This window comes from Thalassophryne amazonica, chromosome 11 (genome assembly GCF_902500255.1).
Source record: "Thalassophryne amazonica chromosome 11, fThaAma1.1, whole genome shotgun sequence".
Taxonomy (NCBI): Eukaryota; Metazoa; Chordata; class Actinopteri; order Batrachoidiformes; family Batrachoididae; genus Thalassophryne; species Thalassophryne amazonica.
Genome location: NC_047113.1, coordinates 20,110,398 through 20,131,394, shown reverse-complemented (window position 1 = coordinate 20,131,394; position 20,997 = coordinate 20,110,398). Strand labels below are relative to the sequence as shown.

At 43.2% G+C, this 20,997-nt stretch overlaps 1 protein-coding gene across 1 annotated transcript in view; it reads left to right on the top strand.

The window, feature by feature from the left end:
* Positions 1-20,997, top strand: part of ccdc88b (coiled-coil domain containing 88B) — a 194,701-nt gene that overhangs the window by 163,218 nt on the left and 10,486 nt on the right. Inside the window, 2 exon segments of the mRNA XM_034181407.1 lie at positions 11,030-11,181; positions 20,347-20,691. Coding sequence (XP_034037298.1) covers positions 11,030-11,181; positions 20,347-20,691 — 497 coding nt within the window.

The window sequence follows — 20,997 nt, the reverse complement described above, 5'->3', positions numbered from 1 at the left end:
AGACTTACAGCAAACGTTTGACCTCTGTCATTGCCAACAAATGTTACATTATATGTAACATTATATTATGTTACAAAGTATTGAGCTGAATTTTTGTTATTGACCAAATACTTATTTTACACCATAATTTACAAATAATTCTTTAAAAATCCTACAATGTGACTTCCTGGATTTTTTTTTTTTTTTCATTTTTTCTGTCACAGTTGAAGTGTACCTATGTTGAAAATTACAGACCTTTCTAAGTAGGAGAACGTGCACAATCAGGGACTGACTAAATACTTTTTGACCCCACTGTACATAAAACATCTTTCGCCTTTGCGCCAGGCTGCAGTGGCCAGACACAGCATACCTCGTCCATGTTCTTGTTGATTTCAGACATTTTTCCATACCATTTACAGGCCAGCGCAGTGGTAAAGTTTCTGGCTGGCAATCAGAGCTTTTGTAAATTGCAGGTTCGAATCCCGTGGGTGGTGTGCTTTTTTTCACAGCAGCTGCACGTTGTGGTTACATATGCTTTTCATTTATATAGCACTAAATCACAACAAAGTTGCCTCAAGGCGCGTCACACAAGTAAGGTCTAACGTGTTTTGTGCACAAGCCCTGATTTGTACTTATTCATACTATGTGTGAAGGGGCCCTTAGACGGGCGGTCAGCTCTAGGAAGAGTCCTGGTGGATCCAAACTTCTTCCATTTACAGATGATTGAGGCCATTGTGCTCACTGGGACCTTCAAAGCAGTAAAAATGTTTTTGTACCATTCCCCAGATCTGTGCCTTGAGACAATCCTGTCAGAGGTCTATAGACAATTCCTTCCTACAGACTTCATGATTGGTTTGTGCTCTGACATGCACTGTCAATTGTGGGACCTTATATGTAGACAGTTTATTTTATTTGTACAGCAACAAATCATAACAAAGCTGCCTCAATGCGCTTCACATGAGTACGGTCTAACCTTACTAACCCCCCGAGCAAGCACACAGGTGACAGTGGTAAAGAAAAACTCCCTTTGGTGATAATGAGAGAGAAACCCCAAGCAGACCAGACTCAGAGTCCCTCCTCTCTTCCTTCTGCTGTCCCATGTCTCACCTGGACATCAGTACTGGACAGTTTCACACCAATCTCAATGAAAGAGCTCAATTAGTCTGGTTGAGAGTATGAAACCTTCCTCCTGCCCACTTGATATCATCCCCATTTCAATAAGGTTATACCCACCACACACCACCGTGTGTTTTATTAATAAGTAACAGATCATTGATTAATGGCTGTGTCCCTCAGTATTTTTAACAGGCTGTTATTCACCCTCTTTTAAGAAAGCTTAATCTTGACCCTTCTCTTCCTCAGAATTTTAGACCAATTTCAAAGTTCCCTTTTATCTCCAAAATTTTAGAAAAGTGTTGGCCAAACAGCTTAATGAAGTTTTATCTGAACACAATAGTCTTGACAAATTTTAATCTGGGTTCCGTCACTTGCATTCTGCTGAAACAGCTCTTCTTGAGTTTCAAATTATATTTTAGGATCTGTCTGCAGCTTTTGACACTGTTGATCATGGTGTTTTAATTGCGAGACTAAGAACATGGGTGGGCATTTCTGGGTCAGACCTAGATCTCTCTAATAGAAGTTTTTCAGTTGCTGCAGCTAAATATGTCTTTTTCTGCCATTCTGTCCTGTGGTGTGCCCCAAGGTTCCGTTCTGGGACCTATTTTATTTGCATTGTACTTGCTCCCGCTTGGACATATTTTAAGTTTCTTTAATGATGTATCATATCATTGATATACAGATGACATACACCTGTACATCTCCTCTCCACAAAATGTTTCTAGGGTATCTGTTCTTTAAAACTGTATTGATGTCATAAAAAAACTGGATGGCTGCAAACTATTTATCACTTAATACAGCAAAAACTGAAGTGCTTCTTTGTGCCCCTGACAAGTTTGTTCCCTCAGTGACTAAGAACCTTGGCTGTCTATCCTCTTTTGTTCACTCAGCAGTCAGAAATTTGGTTGTTACATTTGACCAGTCTCTCAAATTTGACGCACACATTACCCATCTTGTGCAATCTTGCTTCTTTCATTTATGGAACATTGCCCGCCTTACAAACATTGTGTATCAAGCTGAGCTGGAACAGATCATCCATGCCTTTATTTCTTCACATCTTGATTACTGCAATTCTCTGTTCCCTAGCCTCACTAAGTATTCACTTAGAAGTCTTTAGCCTTCTAAGTGGTCTCATTGGCTCCCAATTCAGTTCAGATTACAATTTAAAATATTGGTGATGACTTTTAGAGCTCTACATGGTCAAATGCCACTTTACATCAGTGAACTCTTGCACCCGTATGTGACAAGCAGGTCTCTGAGGTACTCGGACCAGAACCTGTTGGTTGTACCAAGGTTAAGCCTGAAGACCAAAGAATACTGTGCATTTGAGGTTGTGGCACCCAAACTGTAGAAAGCACTGCCACTGCACCTACGTTCCTTGGACTCAGTTGGAAGTTTTAAGGAGAAGCTCAAGATCTATTTGTACAGACTTGCTTTTAACTAGTTTTATGTTATTGCTGTTTTTAGTTTCTGTATTTTATTTCTGTGTTCTTAAATTCTTTTACAGCACAGACAAGCAACAAAAACAGAGTCCTTAATTGAAGATACAGTTAGAGTCCATCTTGGGTCTCTGATATATAACGTCCAAATCGAAATCAAATCAATTTTATTTATATAGCGCCAAATCACAACAGTCACCCCAAGGCGCTTTATATTGTAAGGCAAAAGCTATACAATAATTACTGAAAAACCCCAACGGTCAAAACGACCCCCTATGAGCAAGCACTTGGCGACGTGGGAAGGAAAACTCCCTTTTAACAGGAAGAAACCTCCAGCAGAACCAGGCTCAGGGAGGGGCAGTCTTCTGCTGGGACTGGTTGGGACTGAGGGGAGAGAATCAGGAAAAAGACATGCTGTGGAAGAGAGCAGAGATCAATCAACAATGATTAAAAGCAGAGTGGTGCATACAGAGCAAAAAGAGGTGAATAAAAAGAAACACTGGGTGCATCATGGGAAACCCCCGAGCAGTCTAAGTCTATAGCAGCATAACTAAGGGATGGTTCAGGGTCACCTGATCCGACCCTAACTATAAGCTTTTTCAAAAAGGAAAGTTTTAAGCTTAATCTTAAAAGTAGAGAGGGTGTCTGTCTCCCTAATCCGAATTGGGAGCTGGTTCCACAGGAGAGGAGCCTGAAAGCTGAAGGCTCTGCCTCCCATTCTATTCTTACAAACCCTAGGAACTACAAGTAAGCCTGCAGTCCGAGAGCGAAGCGCTCTATTGGGGTGATATGGTACTATGAGGTCCCTAAGATAAGATGGGTCCTGATTATTCAAAACCTTATAAGTAAGAAGAAGAATTTTAAATTCTATTCTGGAATTAACAGGGAGCCAGTGAAGAGAAGCCAATATGGGTGAAATATGTTCTCTCCTTCTAGTCCCTGTCAGTACTCTAGCTGCAGCATTTTGAATTAACTGAAGGCTTTTCAGGGTACTTTTAGTCCAGCCTAGAAGAAATAAATGCATGAATTAGCTTTTCAGCATCACTCTGAGACAAGACCTTTCTAATTTTAGAGATATTGCGCAAATGCAAAAAAGCAGCCCTACATTGTTGTGTGGGCCGCCAGAAGAGGAGGTACTGCTGGCCCACCACCAGAGGGCGCCCTGCCTGGAGTGCGGGCTCCAGGCACCAGAGGGCGCAGCCGCCTCACAGGAGCAGCTAGGGTGACAGCTGTCACGCATCACCTGCAACAGCTGTTACCAATCAGCAGGGGTACATCAGCAGGACGACGTCTCCACCTCTTTGCCGAGATATCGTTCTACCTGGAAGGTAATATTCTCAGCTGACTGCTTGACAGTAACCTTTTGTGACTTTTGTGAGTGATAACAGACCTTTTTTTCCAACGAGAGGTGGAGGTAGCTTTCCTGCCGTGTGGATTACTGGGTGCAAACGCGCCCACCTTTAATTGTGTTTTTGTTCCTCGCCAGCAGTACCAGGTCCGACACGCGGAGGCAGTGGCCACCTGGGAGTTCGGGACTTGGCGGCTCCAGTATTCCCGGGGTCTGGTGGCGGAGGAAATCTTGTGGTTCCGGTTCTGCTTTGGACAGGTGTCTCCTATCTTCGAGCCTGCCCACACGACACCTTTGTGGATTGATTCTGATCTATTGTTGTAATCTGTTGTATTTGTTGTGCACATTCACAACAGTAAAGTGTTGTTATTTGACCTACTCCATTGTCCGTTCCTTTGCGCCCCCTGTTGTGGGTCCGTGTACCGACACTTTCCCAACACTACATATTTGCTTAATATGCGCATTGAAGGACATATCCTGATCAAAAATGACTCCAAGATTTCTCACAGTATTACTGGAGGTCAGGGTAATGCCATCCAGAGTAAGGATCTGGTTAGACACCATGTTTCTAAGATTTGTGGGGCCAAGTACAATAACTTCAGTTTTATCTGAATTTAAAAGCAGGAAATTAGAGGTCATCCATGTCTTTATGTCTGAAAGACATTCCTGCAGTTTAACTAATTGGTGTGTGTCCTCTGGCTTCATGGATAGATAAAGCTGGGTATCATCTGCGTAACAATGAAAATTTAAGCAATGCTTTCTAATAATACTGCCTAAGGAAAGCATGTATAAAGTGAATAAAATCGGTCCTAGCACAGAACCTTGTGGAACTCCATAATTAACCTTAGTCCGTGAAGAAGACTCCCCATTTACATGAACAAATTGTAATCTATTAGATAAATATGATTCAAACCACTGCAGTGCCTTTAATACCTATGGCATGCTCTATCTCTGTAATAAAATTTTATGGTCAACAGTTTCAAAAGCTGCACTGAGGTCTAACAGGATGAGCACAGAGATGAGTCCACTGTCTGAGGCCATAAGATCATTTGTAACCTTCACTAATGCTGTTTCTGTACTATGATGAATTCTGAAACCTGACTGAAACTCTTCAAATTCGTCCAGTACCAGTAGGCTACAGGACAGGACCTTTGGTCATCTCAAGGATGATCAGTGGAAACAGGATGCACCTGAGCTCAATTTTGAGCTTCATGGCAACAGCTGTGAATACTTATGCACATGTGATTTGGTAGGGTTTTTTTTTTATTTGCAAAAATCTCAAATGTTTTTCACATTGTCATTATGGGGTATTGTGTGTAGAATTTTGATGGAAAATAAGAATTTCATTCATTTTGAACCTTGTTCAGTGGTGATCATGCGACAGCATTCCTTACTTTGGCCATGTCTCTGAGCACTGAACATCTTGTACCTCTGTAAACTCCAGGTAGGTTGCAGTTCTGGAACATGTTGGCACTGAACGATAATGGGTTCTTGGTAGCATCACTAAATGTTTCTCGTCTTTTGCCGTGTATTTGCACATTTCCATGTTTCTTGTGATACTATTGACTATATGCAACAAAATGTTTGATTATTTGGTGATCACGCCTCGATAGCTTAGTTTTTTCAAGAATGTTTCATCCCTCTGAAAAGCATTTTACAATTTCTTCATGTTTCAGTGTCTGTTATTTTTTTGGCTCATGTTGTCTGAGGTCAAGAAGTTGCCTATTAATTTTACACAGCTTGATATAGGGTGTTACTCAAATACATATCATCTGAGAATGTTTAAATCCAATAAACAATCAGGTTTATATAGCTTAGAGTTGGAGAAAAAATGCATAGAAATGATGATAATAATTACATCCCTAATAATTGCGTATGCAATGTATACTGGCTGTTACCGACATACAGATAACCAAGATGATTGTATTTTCTGTATTCTAGATGCCATTAATGTTCTCATGATGATATTATTCTGACCGTCATGACATGTGCATCAATAAGCATCAAAAACATGCTTGTTTAGGGTTGCTCCTCCCTCTGCCCCTGACCAAGGCAGCGTCTACATCTGGAGTTGGTCCTCGGGTGCCGGACTGTGGCTGCCCACTGCTCCTAGTGCGTAGATCGTGTCTAAGTGTAATTAGAGAACTACCACCCCTCTCTGCTTGTTTCTTCATTGAAAATTTTCTAGAGATCCAGGAAATGATTGTTTATGAAACTCTCAACAGATCAGCAGTTTGTGAAACACTCAAGTCACCTTGTCTGACCCCAACAGCCATGCCACATTTTAAATAACTCAGACAGCTTTCTTCCCTATCCCATGTTTTTCAACTTCTGTAGTTCGTGTGGATCATTCTATTTCATTTATATAGCGGCAAATCACAACAAAGTCGCCTCAAGATGCTTCACACAAGTAAGGTCTAACCTTACCAACCCCCAGAGCAAACACAGGCAACAGTGGTAAGGAAAAACTCCCTCTGATTTGAGGAAGAAACCTCAAGTAGACCAGACTCAAAGCGGTGACTATCTGCTTGGGCCATGCTACCGACACAATTTACAAAAAAATTCACAAAACGAATATACAGGAAATGTTGCTGGCGCACAGGACAGGAGAGTTACAGAAACAGACACCACACCCATCTCTGGATGGAGCCACACCTCAAACAGAGAGGAAAAAAAAACAGAATCAGGCATCAGAAAGACAACAAATACAGTATAATTTGTCAGCATTAAGCAACAAGAAAAACAGAAGAAATACTAAGGTGACTGCCGGCCACGAGCCCTAATCTTCACTAAAAGACCCAGAATTTAAATAAAGTTGAGGCCACAGCCCACTCCATTTCCTAATAAAATGAATTTTAAAGAGTAAAAAGCATAGTAACATACTATGCCAGTATGCTAGCCATACGGAATGGAAAATAAATGTGTCTTAAGCCTGGACTTCAACGTTTCTACAGAATCTGACTGTTTTATTGATGCAGGGAGATCATTCCACAGAACAGGGGCACGATAAGAGAAAGCTCTGTGACCTGCAGACTTTTTATTCACCATAGGGACACAAAGTAGTGCTGCACCCTGAGAACGCACAACCCGGGCCGGTACGTAGGGTTTAATTAGGTCAGCTAGGTAGGGAGGTGCCAATCCGTGAACAATTTTATAGGCTAGTACCAGAACCTTAAAATCTGATCTCACTGGGACAGGAAGCCAGTGAAGAGACGCCAAAATGGGTGTAATGTGGTCGAACTTTCTGCTTCGTGTCAAAAGTCTGGCAGCAGCATTTTGAACCAGTTGGCTTTAATATTGGCTTTAATGAGGAGGTGAGCAGGAAATGCTGCACAAAAACATACCTTGAATTGTAGCGTATTGTACTGTAATACTCGTACATGTTGTGCAATAGAAAGGAAATAACTAAATTTCAAATTGACATAATTAACTTAAGGAAATTTGTACCATTCAATCTTTCTGTTTGCATTCTTTTTTTCCTATGATGAATTATACTAACACTTTATAATGTGTTTCAAATGACAAAAATAATTTTGGGTCTAATAAAAGCTGTTGAATTCTTGTTTATTTCACAGCACAAACAAGAAGATTTATTTAGTTATTATAAAAAAGTGGTTGTCAAATCTAATTATATTCCAGCAAACACGTGTGTGTGTGTTGGGGGGGGCTGACTTGTTGGAACCATGTTATCTAACATCTATGTTATAGATGCAAACAACTAGTATGACAGTCGGTCGGGTATTTTGTGTTTACTGCTTGTACTTTGAAGAAGATGGAGCAAACTCAAACTGAAAGTGTAAATTCAAAAGATGGATGCAAACTCAACAAGCAGAGGTCACAAAATCCCCCCCCCCCCCCCCCCCAAAAAAAAACAAAAAAAACAACAAACAAAACCCAGCTGTTATCCAGCATAAAACTTGGGCCAAATGCAAATCTGTACTGGATCTGCTGTGGAAACCGTGAATAAACAGGGGCAACTGAAAGACCAACAGCCATCTTCAAAAACTCTGAAAACAATGTAGTTTCGATATGCCAGCCCCCAAACAATCAACAAATGCATTGTATTCAAAAATTAATAATTTTGTTTTTGACATTTTCCCCCTGAAATTTTTTTATGGTGGATTGTTATGAATCCCAAAAATGTTTGGACCAAGTGCTATGTAGTGATGAAGAGCATTAAATGTAATGTTACCTCTGTGAAGCATATTCGAAAGATCTGGTGCCCAGTGAGCACAAGACGTAATTTCAATGTTGATTTTTGATTAAAAATCTGTCTGACTGTCTTTTCACCCACTTTTAAACCATTGAAAATGCTGTTACATTACTAAGGGCCCCTTCACACATAGTGAGAATACATACAACTCAGGGCATGTCCAATCGGAACAGCTCGTATGAGCGCACCACGAAACACTGTGCTGATGGGCAGGCATGCACAATGCTGGTGCAACAGTTCGTGCACGCGGGAACACAGAGCCAGCAGCCAGCATTTTTCTTCACAGCAGCTGCACGATGTGCACATCGTGCAGCTGCTGTGAAGAAAAATCAAAAATTAAAAAAAATATATGTTGCAATGGTTTTGTGCATACGGGAACACAGTGCAAGCAGCTGCAGGATGTGTAACCACATCCCTCAGCTGCTGTGGAAATAAAACAATACATGCCACCCACGGGATTTGAACCGCCGCTTACCAAAAGCTCTGCTTGCCAGTCAAAACTTTACCACTGAGCTACCATCGCTGGCCTGTGAAAGATGCAGGAAACTGCCTGATAACAGGAAGGACATGGATGTATTTAAAAAAAAACATAAAACCACACACCATATAAAAACACCACATTTTATTGAATCCCTCTTGTCAAGCGGACAATACAAACATGATCCGTCTGTTCCTCTGTAGATGACCCATGGTCACAGAGGTGCAGTCTTGAAATGACATGAATGAGAAGCAGTTTGCTCATCTCATCATGTCCACATCTGCTGGCGCGTGTCCAGGCAACCTGCGTGCATGTCCTGCCCGACACAAGTGTCTTGTGGACGGCGCTGGACTGACACTGCATCATGTGGAACAGAGCTCATGTGGGTGAAGTGACAGTCAGGTTGCCCGCTGCATGTTATGATCTGGCGGTCCATTTCAACGTGGGAGCAGCCTGTCAATGGGCTGCAGCATGAGCGCACGCGCTCACTGCAGCCCATTGCCACAGCGATATACAGTGGCTTACAAAAGTATTCAGCCCCTTGGTATTCACACATTTTAATTTGTTTATGGCCTTTCAAATACAAAAAGTAAATCAGGCTTCTCAATATAAAAATTTCTAAAATTATCTTCCTAATGCTGCATTCACACCAGGCGCGCTCAGACACCAAAAATTTGCAGGGGTCGCGTGGCGACGGACGCGCCACCATCGCCCGGTTTGTTGCTCTGCTTTTTCTGCAAAAATTCACCCCGGTGCATCATCAAATAGGATAGCTTCCATTCCGCTCGCCGACTCCGGTTGCCAGTCAAGTTAACATGACGGACCTTGATCACACGGAGCAAGTTGTTGTGGAAAGCTGACAAACGGCATGAGACATTCCCAATTCGGGGAGTATCATTATTTGCTGCAGGAGCTGCGTCTCGATGACAGCCGCTTTCAGCAGTCCTTCCGCCTCTGCAGGACCCAGTTTGAGGACCTCCTGTCCCGTTCACGCGCGCACATGTAAACAATAAAAAAAAAAAAAGAAACTCCGCTGCTTGCTGTGGGGCTGCTGCTCTCTCTTCCCCAAAAAACTGTCATAATTGTGTTTAGAAACCAGTCATCATTTGCTTTATTATACATCTGTGTAGTTAATTAATAAAATAATCTCCACGGACGATTCGCTCGCACGTACACGTAAAATAAAGAGAAAGAAACTCCACTTTCGCTGCTGCTTGCTCCAAAAACTCTGTCATAATTGTGTTTAGAAACCAGTCACCATTTGCTTTATTATACAACTGTGTAGTTAATAAGTAAAATAATCTCCATGGACGATTCGCTCGCCCGTGCACGTAAAGTAAAAAGAGAAAGAAACTCCGCTGCCTGCTGTGGGGCTCCTCCACCCAAACTTAACCGGGGAGCCGGTTAAGGCTGGGTTTCAAACGTTTCACAAAGAATGCCTCCTTGACCCCTCTCTCAAACCATTTCTTCTCTCTGGCTAATATTTTAACTTCCTTGTCCTCAAACATGTGGTTAGTGTCTTTAAGGTGGAGATGAACTGCAGACTGAGGTCCACTGGCGCCCTCTCTGCGGTGCTGGTATAACCTTTTGTGTAAAGGTTGCTGCGTCTCACCTATGTACTGTTCGTTACAGTTTTCCTGACATCTGATAGAATACACTACATTGCTCTGTTTGTAACTAGGGATCCTGTCCTTAGGGTGAACTAATTTCTGTCTGAAGGTGTTAACCGGTTTAAAGTAAACTGGGATTTTGTGCTGTCTGAAGATCCTCTGTAGTTTTTCCCCTACTCCTGCTAAATAAGGGAGAGACACTCCTCTTCTTGTCTCCGTCTCCTGTCTATCTGGTCTCTTTGTTCTCTGGGACTTCTGCACTTTGTCCAGGGACCATTGTGGGTACCCACATACTGTGAGGGCTTTCCGGACAAGTTGTTGTTCTTTAGCCCTTCCCTCTGCAGTTGTGGGCACCTGTAGGGCTCTGTGAAGTGTCCTGCTAAGCAAACCTGATTAGAATGTTTTGATTACCATTTACAGTTGACAATGAAAGACTTGGGCGTTAACTTCGTGTTAAAGTCAGAACAACAAGCTGCACTGAAAGAGATCTATGTGGGAAGAGACACATTCTGTGTGTTGTCGCTCCAACGAGAACAGCACGCTGAGCAGGGTGGCGAAAGTATTCCGGTGAGCTCAGTCTGTGGGCACAAGCTATCCCATAATGCCAAAATAGCACAGGTGTCGCTCCAACGAGAGCGGCACTTTGAGCAGGGTGGGCTTTTGTTCCCAAAATGAATTATCATGTGGGGGGATCACCTTATTTCCCAAAATTATGAGACACTTGAAGTGAGACCACAACAGTGTTCAGAAAGTCTGTGTGGTGTCTTTCTTTTGTGCAACCATACTGGCACATTGCCATCGCTCATCCTCCTTTTGTAAATGTCCCTGTCCTCTGTGTTCTCGTAGGAAATCTAACTGGATCGCAGACAGGATGAAGAAGTTAATCAAACCTCGGGGAGGAGGAAGAGAGGGACGCGCCCTCTTCACCGCCGCGGGCAGCGTGGAAAACCTGGCCGACAGCACCAAATTTTCATCAGACGCGCACACGCCTCAGCCTGGTGAGACCGAACACACACACACACACACACAGACACACACACACACGCTGACTAGCTTTCACAAAGAATGCTCAAATGCTCAGCCCATCGAGACGAGCTACAGGGGTGCATACAAATCAACTCACTACCAAGTGTGGTTGATATCAGTGTCACCCTCTAATGTAAAAATACAGTTAAAGGATAAATTCACTTTTTCTAACCTTGTTATAAGGTTGTTATCTCGCCAAAAACAAAGTTTTTTCGTAAGATCTGTTACTGTTTTTGTAAAACTTGCATTTTTCACCTTTAACTCACCCCTGGAGCACACAGTTTACAGTGCAAACTCTTGCAACTTCACATATAGGAGTCCTGGGAAGATACCTTTCAGCACACAAAAGGATCAAGCTCAAGGCCAAAGGTCAAGGTGACATGAAGGTCAAACATTAAAATCACCAAAACAACTTTCCTGGTCACAGTGTTTTAAATTTTGCCTTCAAATGTGGCATGAATATAGTGATAGGACTTGCCCATAAGCCATTACGTGGGATAAGCAATCAACCTTGACCTTCAGGGTTTACTTTGAGGTCAAAGGTGATCTAAAGTAGGTCAAATTTTAGATTTAAGTAAAAAATGTCATGTAATACCGCAAATTAAAGGGTTTGATGAGCGGATTCAGAATATATCAAACATTTAAATTGTAATTATTGTATGGCTTTGCCTTACAATATAAAGTGCCTTGGGGCAACTGTTTGTTGTGATTTGGCGCTATATAAATTGTTTTTTTGTTTTTTTTTTTTATTTAAAGGTATGACATCATTTGGTGACATCATGATGAAAATACTTCTATAACTTGATGTTTTTAAAGATGTGAAAAGCATGCAAATCATCATTGCAGACTCTTGTAAGTTCACATATAGCAGTCCTATGGAGATACCTTTTCAGCACACAAAAGGGTCAGAGATCAAGGTCACAGAAAGGTCAAACTCTAAAATCATCAAAAAAAAAAAGGTCGTAATTTTTTATTTTTGCCTCCAAATTTGGCATGAATATAGTGAATGGCCTTGCCCGTCAGTCCCTCTTCATGGTGGTCATTCATCGTGGTAGTCTTTCTTGTTCATCTTTTGGCCAGATACCTGCCACCCTCAGGGTGAGTTTTCATTGAACTGTTGTGCTGCATTCACATGTTGACTGCAGAAGAGCTATCGTACAAATTGTTGGAGCAGTATCACTGTTGTCCACAGAAGGTAGATGGTGGGTGATGTAAGATGCTGTAATTAAACAGACAATAAGTTAACTTTCTTTACAGACAACATTTTAGCATTTTGTGCAGTTCTATTAAAACAGAAATTTCTGGCCATGATGCTTAAATTGTCAACTTTTTGTAACACATTTTCTCTCCTGTATCACTCAAGCCAGTCGCATTTATCTGATATAAATCCAGGTGATTCTGTATGAGAATGAATAGTCACTTGTTGTCTATATGCGGCAAAAGTGTTGAACTTGTTGAGAAATTCATTTTTCTCTGCATCGGAATTCATGTCTCTGGGTCCTTGGCCTCTGAGATCTGGAAGAACACTTGGGAAAACGTATGGTGTTTGGTAATGCCTTTGTAGGGGAATGATGGTCCCAAGCTTTAGGGACAATTACAGTGGGGCCAAAAAGTATTTAATCAGTTCCTGATTGTGCAAGTTCTCCTACTTAGAAAGATGAGAGAGGTCTGTAATTTTCATCATAGGTACACTTCAACTGTGAGAGACAAAATGAGGAAAAAAAAGAATCCAGGAAATCACATTGTAGGATTTTTAAAGAATTTATTTGTAAATTATGGTGGAAAATAAGTATTTGGTCAATAACAAAAATTCAACTCAGTACTTTGTAACATAATCTTTGTTGTCAATGACAGAGGTCAAATTTTTCCTGTAAGTCTTTACCAGGTTTGCAGACACTGTAGCTGGTATTTTGGCCCATTCCTCCATGCAGATCTCTAGAGCAGTGCTGTTTTGGGGCTGTCACTGGGCAACACGGACTTTCAACTCCCTCTACAAATTTTCTATGGGGTTGAGGTCTGGAGACTGGCTCGGCCACTCCAGGACCTTGAAATGCTTTTTACGGAGCCACTCCTTTGTTGCCTGAGCGGTGTGTTTGGGATCATTGTCATGCTGGAAGACCCAGCCACGTTGCATTTTCAATGCTCTTACTGATGGAAGGTTTTGTCTTAAAATTTCATGATACATGGCCATGTTCATCCTTCCCCTAACAGCCCCAAAGCATGCTGTTTCCACCACCATGCTTCCCAGTAGATGTGGTGTTCTTGGAATGCAGCTCAGCATTCTTTTTCCTCCAAACATGACAAGTTGAGTTTCTACTAAAAAGTTCTATTTTGGTTTCATCTGACCACATGATATTCTCCCAATCCTCTTCTGGATCATCCATATGCTCTCTGGGAAACTTACGAGAGGTCTGGACATGTACTGGCTTAAGCAGGAGGACACGCCTGGCACTGCAAGATTTCAGTCCCTCTGTGCGTAGTGTGTAGCCTTTGTTACTTTGGTCCCAGCTCTCTGCAGGTCATTCATCAGGTCCCTTTGTGTAGTTCTGGGATTTTTGTTCACTGTTCTCATGATCATTTTGACCCCACGGGATGACATCTTGCGTGGAGCCTCGGATTGAAGGAGATTATCAACGGTCTTGTATGTTTTCCATTTTCTTACAATTGCTCCCACAGTTGATTTATTCACACTTACCTGCTTGACTATTGTAGATTCACTCTTCCCAGCCTGGTGCACATCTACAATTTTCTTCCTCGTGTCCTTCAACAGCTCTTTGGTCTTGGCCATGGTTGAGTTTGGAATCTGACTGTTTGAGGCTGTGCATAGGTGTCTTTTATACAGATAACGAGTTCCAACAGGTGCCATTAATACAGGTAACAGGTGGAGGACAGAAGAGCTTCTTAAAGAAGTTACAGGTCTGTGAGAGCCAGAAAGCTTGATTGCCTGTGGGTGACCAAATACTTATTTTCCACCATAATTTACAAATAATAATAAAAAAAGTGATTTTCTGGATTTTTTTTCATTTTGTCTCTCATAATTGAAGTGTACCTATGTTCAGATCAAATCAATTTTATTTATATAGCGCCAAATCACAACAAACAGTTGCCCCAAGGCGCTTTATATTGTAAGGCAAAGCCATACAATAATTACGGAAAAACCCCAACGGTCAAAACGACCCCCTGTGACCAAGCACTTGGCAACAGTGGGAAGGAAAAACTCCCTTTTAACAGGAAGAAACCTCCATGTTGAAAATTACAGACCAGTGCTGGCCCGCGCTCCCTTTGGCTTCTCCCTTGCAGGTCGTGGGCGTGCCTCTGTATCTGGGGGGGGGGGCACCGGGGACTGCACCGGCGGGCCCCGCCGTGGAGCTTCTGGTCCTATTGGCGGGGGGAATTGGGCAGCCATCGTTCCTTTTCAGTTGGGTCTCTGTGCTCTGCCGTTGGTGGGGGATCCGGTACCTGAGTGGGGGGTGCTGCCTCTCACCGGGGATGTATGTGGCCCCTTGTGCCCCGACCTCTCCCTCCAGGTTTATGGGGCCCACCTGTCTCCCTTTGGCTCCTCGGCTGCCCCTGCCACTCTGGGGTGCCATCTTGCACCTTCCCTAGTTCAGGGACCTCCGGGCGGGGTGGCCCGTCTATCTACGGCTCCCCCCTGTTGGTTTGTTCCTCCTTGGGCCTCCAGTGCTCCTCCAGGGCTGCCTGCCTCACCCCATCTCGCAAAAAGGAAAGTTTTAAGCCTAATCTTAAAAGTAGAGAGGGTGTCTGTCTCCCTGATCCGAATTGGGAGCTGGTTCCACAGGAGAGGAGCCTGAAAGGTGAAGGCTCTGCCTCCCATTCTACTCTTACAAACCCTAGGAACTACAAGTAAGCCTGCTGTCTGAGAGCGAAGCGCTCTATTGGGGTGATATGGTACTATGAGGTCCCTAAGATAAGATGGGACCTGATTATTCAAAACCTTTATAAGTAATAAGAAGAATTTTAAATTCTATTCTAGAATTAACAGGAAGCCAATGAAGAGAGGCCAATATGGGTGAGATATGCTCTCTCCTTCTAGTCCCCGTTAGTACTCTAGCTGCAGCATTTTGAATTAACTGAAGGCTTTTCAGGGAACTTTTAGGACAACCTGATAATAATGAATTACAATAGTCCAGCCTAGAGGAAATAAATGCATGAATTAGTTTTTCAGCATCACTCTGAGACAAGACCTTTCTAATTTTAGAGATATTGCATAAATGCAAAAAAGCAGTCCTACATATTTGTTTAATATGCGCTTTGAATGACATATCCTGATCAAAAATGACTCCAAGATTTCTCACAGTATTACTAGAGGTCAGGGTAATGCCATCCAGAGTAAGGATCTGGTTAGACACCATGTTTCTAAGATTTGTGGGGCCATGTACAATAACTTCAGTTTTATCTGAGTTTAAAAGCAGGAAATTAGAGGTCATCCATGTCTTTATGTCTGTAAGACAATCCTGCAGTTTAGCTAATTGGTGTGTCCTCTGGCTTCATGGATAGATAAAGCTGGGTATCATCTGCGTAACAATGAAAATTTAAGCAATGCCATCTAATAATACTGCCTAAGGGAAGCATGTATAAAGTGAATAAAATTGGTCCTAGCACAGAACCTTGTGGAACTCCATAATTAACCTTAGTCTGTGAAGAAGATTCGCCATTTACATGAACAAATTGTAATCTATTAGATAAATATGATTCAAACCACCGCAGCACAGTGCCTTTAATACCTATGGCATGCTCTAATCTCTGTAATAAAATTTTATGGTCAACAGTATCAAAAGCAGCACTGAGGTCTAACAGAACAAGCACAGAGATGAGTCCACTGTCTGAGGCCATAAGATCATTTGTAACCTTCACTAATGCTGTTTCTGTACTATGATGAATTCTAAAACCTGACTGAAACTCTTCAAATAGACCACTCCTCTGCAGATGATCAGTTAGCTGTTTTACAACTACCCTTTCAAGAATTTCTGAGAGAAAAGGAAGGTTGGAGATTGGCCTATAATTAGCTAAGATAGCTGGGTCAAGTGATGGCTTTTTAAGTAATGGTTTAATTACTGCCACCTTAAAAGCCTGTGGTACATAGCCAACTAATAAAGATAGATTGATCATATTTAAGATCGAAGCATTAAATAATGGTAGGGCTTCCTTGAGCAGCCTGGTAGGAATGGGGTCTAATAGACATGTTGATGGTTTGGATGAAGTAACTAATGAAAATAACTCAGACAGAACAATCTGAGAGAAAGAGTCTAACTAAATACCGGCATCACTGAAAGCAGCCAAAGATAACGATACGTCTTTGGGATGGTTATGAGTAATGTTTTCTCTAATAGTTAAAATTTTATTAGCAAAGAGTCATGAAGTCATTACTAGTTAAAGTTAAAGGAATACTCGGCTCAATAGAGCTCTGACTCTTTGTCAGCCTGGCTACAGTGCTGAAAAGAAACCTGGGGTTGTTCTTATTTTCTTCAATTAGTGATGAGTAGTAAGATGTCCTAGCTTTACAGAGGGCTTTTTTTATAGAGCAACAGACTCTTTTTCCAGGCTAAGTGAAGATCTTCTAAATTAGTGAGACGCCATTTCCTCTCCAACTTACGGGTTATCTGCTTTAAGCTGCGAGTTTGTGAGTTATACCACGGAGTCAGGCACTTCTGATTTAAGGCTCTCTTTTTCAGAGGAGCTACAGCATCCAAAGTTGTCTTCAATGAGGATTTAAAACTATTGACGAGATACTCTATCTCACTTACAGAGTTTAGGTAGCTACTCTGCACTGTATTGGTATATGGCATTAGAGAACATAAAGAAGGAATCATATCCTTAAACCTAGTTACAGCGCTTTCTGAGAGACTTCTAGTGTAATGAAACTTATTCCCCACTGCTGGGTAGTCCATCAGAGTAAATGTAAATGTTATTAAGAAATGATCAGACAGAAGGGAGTTTTCAGGGAATACTGTTAAGTCTTCTATTTCCATACCATAAGTCAGAACAAGATCTAAGATATGATTAAAGTGGTGGGTGGACTCATTTACATTTTGAGCAAAGCCAATTGAGTCTAATAATAGATTAAATGCAGTGTTGAGGCTGTCATTCTCAGCATCTGTGTGGATGTTAAAATCGCCCACTATAATTATCTTATTTGAGCTAAGCACTAAGTCAGACAAAAGGTCTGAAAATTCACAGAGAAACTCACAGTAACGACCAGGAGGACGATAGATAACAAATAAAACTGATTTTTGGGACTTCCAATTTGGATGGACAAGACTAAGAGTCAAGCTTTCAAATGAATTAAAGCTCTGTCTGGGTTTTTGATTAATTAATAAGCTGGAATGGAAGATTGCTGCTAATCCTCCGCCTCGGCCCGTGCTACGAGCATTCTGGCAGTTACTGTGACTCGGGGGTGTTGACTCATTTAAACTAACATATTCATCCTGCTGTAACCAGGTTTCTGTAAGGCAGAATAAATCAATATGTTGATCAATTATTATATCATTTACTAACAGGGACTTAGAAGAGAGAGACCTAATGTTTAATAAACCACATTTAACTGTTTTAGTCTGTGGTGCAGTTGAAGGTGCTATATTAGTTTTTCTTTTTGAATTTTTATGCTTAAATAGATTTTTGCTGGTTATTGGTGGTCTGGGAGCAGGCACCATCTCTACGGGGATGGGGTAATGAGGGGATGGCAGGGGGAGAGAAGCTGCAGAGAGGTGTGTAAGTAGCACATTATAGGGTTCATAAAGTTTTGCGGTCGGGTGTTGGAGATGGGTTTGCAGGGCAGTCTGTGGCGCAGCTGCATGCTGCAGCCTTCCATTGTGATCTCCATCTGCCACTCCTGCCCTGCAGTTTTAATGCACACACTTTCTTTCTACACATTTAGTAAACATCTTCACTAATTTAGAGTTGGGGTCATGAGACAAGGGTGGGTTTGCAGGGCTGGCTGTGGTGCAGCGGTGTGCCGCGGCCTCCCATGGCATTCTGCCACCTGCCGTCTCCTGCCCTGTTTTTAATGCAACACTTTATTTTTGCTCAGTTAGGGGGTTGCACACAGCAAGAGAAATGAATTATAACAGCTATGGTGGGGTTGGACCCGAATGGCTGTGGATGTCTGGGGCTCTGGGGTGGGGGTCTGCCTCGCCAGTTCTGCTGTGGTCCCCGGCCCCTGCTCTGGGGCTGTGGGGCTCGGAGTCCCACGGCCTGTTGGGGGGGGGTGGGTGGTGGCGGTGGCGCTCGGGGAATGTGCTGGGGGGGCCACGGCTGCTGGGGGGTTGGGGGCCGTGGTCTCTGTGGGATGGTGCCCCGCTCTCGCTCGGTCGGTCTCCTGGTCTTGGGCTTTGGTGTTTGGGGTGGGGGGTGGGTTGGGGGCTGGGGGGAGTTTGGAGGGGTCCTGCTGGCTGCGCTGGGGGGAGCTTGGGTGTTGTGGAGGCCTCATGCTTCCTGGCCCCGGGGGTTGGGCCTCGCCTCTTGTCTGGGGGCCGGGCCCCGCCCTCGTATGACTCTGTGGTCCTTGCCCGTGTTTAGGATTCGGTTGCGGTGGCTCCTTTGCCCCCCATCCTTGCCGCCGCTTGCTCCCACCTTCAGGGGCCGTGGTTCTGGGGTCCCCCCCCTATTGGTGGGCTCTGCCGGTGCCCTGTGTGCTTCCCTTGGGTATGTGGCTGCTCCCCGTGTGTCCATGGGGTGGGGGGGTCGGGGTGCATTCCGGTACCGCCAGGTTGCTCCCCTGTTGGTTTGTCGTCTGCCCCGGTGGCTCTGGGGGCTGCCCTTCTGCTGCCCCTGTGCCCTTCCGCTGCCCTTTTCTCCTTGGGCCCCGCATCCTGGGCCCGTTGCTGTCGTCGCTCGCGGCCGGCCGCATGGCTTTGACGCGCCGGAGTGGTCCATGCCATATGGTAAGGTTCTGTACTTGAGTCTTGGTCCAACACACCAGCCACAGTAGTGATCGGATATTTAGCTGTGATCTGGGTCTCTGTGTGTGGATGGTTGTGTGTTTGTGGCCGTCACCACAATTCGGTTTTGGGTGCTCTCAAGGGGACTAACACTCTGGTGTCCTAGATTAGGGTATGGACACTCACTAATTAGACAACAGACTGTTGCTGTTACTGTTTGTTCATGTGTGGTTGTTTGTCCTGGTAGGTTGAGGCCCTGTCTCCTCGGTGTCTCACTTCACAGTTATTGCCTTCACCACTTGTCTGTCTTCGTGTTGTTTTTGGTGGTCGGCCCTTCCTGATAGTTGTCGGTTGGCTTTGAGTAGGATGTTGAAGGCTGATTGGGAAGAGCGGATGGGGGTCACACACACACCACGCTCACTCATGCACTACATACCTTCTGTCTTGCAAGAATAAATTTCATATATGTGTATTAATGTTCATAAATGGTTCTGCCAGTGTGGCATTTACCATTACTGTATATGCAGACGGGGGGAAGAAAATTACAGACCTCTCATATCTTTCTAAGTAGGAGAACTTGCACAATCACAGACTGACTAAATACTTTTTGGCCCCACTGTAGACAATTAAAAAAGTAGGTTGCTAGCATTATTTTATAGGTATTTTGAGTGTAGAATGGATTTTTAAGTCACTGGTTGGCTACCCAGTTCAATCTCATGGAATAACTTAAGATAATGCCGTCACGAGTAGAGCACTCAGAGGCTTGATTGCTAACAATATTTTAAATATAGGATTGTAAAAAAAATTAAAGTTATTCATTCTCTGCACTGTGGCCTAGTTTTCTAATGTGTGTTGAAACACCATTTACTCAGCCAGTGAAAAAGAATAATGATCACATCTTGCACATCCAGAGGCAGTCCTAATGGCACCTCAGGGTGCTGTAGCACCCACACTGGGAACAACTGGGTCCATCTATGCAGCAGATTAGTCCAAGCTGTTGGCCTGACTGGATAATGCAGCATAGATGCCAATAATACTTATACTCTTAGCAATGGCTGTGTAGAGTTAATCACTGTACAAGGTCTGTGTGTGCATCCACGAATGAATAAGCTGACGATTTACTGATGTTAACATGCCATCACCTTTAATGGATTTTTAGTGTTAAGTGCCATCTGTTGTGAACATGTGGTTAAAATAATACCGTCTCTCATGCTTTAATTCCTTTCTTGCTGCTTACAGACCTCTGCAGTGCTCCAGTGTCCCCATCTCCCTCGAGAAAAGCTCCAGCTCATGCAGAGCCAGATATTTCAGGGCCGGGGACACCAGCCACGCGTCCTGGCTCTGGGGGCCGCCGGAAACTGGGCTCCCGTCATGGCTGGGGATTGGGCTTAGGCAGAGGAGGATCTGGTCTTTCCCAGTCCTTCAGTCCTGGTGATCAAAAGACTCCTCCCTGCACATGGCTGCGATCCAGCCAGCACAATGCCACTGTGGCATGGGACGGAGAGCAAAGTGAAACAAATGCTCTCCAGGCAGCAGACGCACCGCTGACCAGCCAGGAGAGTGTTGAGCAGGATGGAGGGAAAGGTAAAGATTTATATATGTGAGATAATCAGAAGCTTCATTTTTAACAGGTCATTTTCTGAAAAAAGGGCAAAAATATATCTGATGTTACACTTCAGATTTGTTTTATTTAATAATTGTACCCAAATGATTAATCAGTCAATATATTTATATATAAGATAACAGAGCATCTATATTATAATAGCCGAGTGCCCTCTGTGCGTGTGCATGCGTATGGGTTTGATCATGCAGAAACGGGGAGAGCTGACATTTGTCGTTTGGTAGGCTTATGTATTTTGGGTCAAGGCTGAATGGTGCCAAAACAGAAAG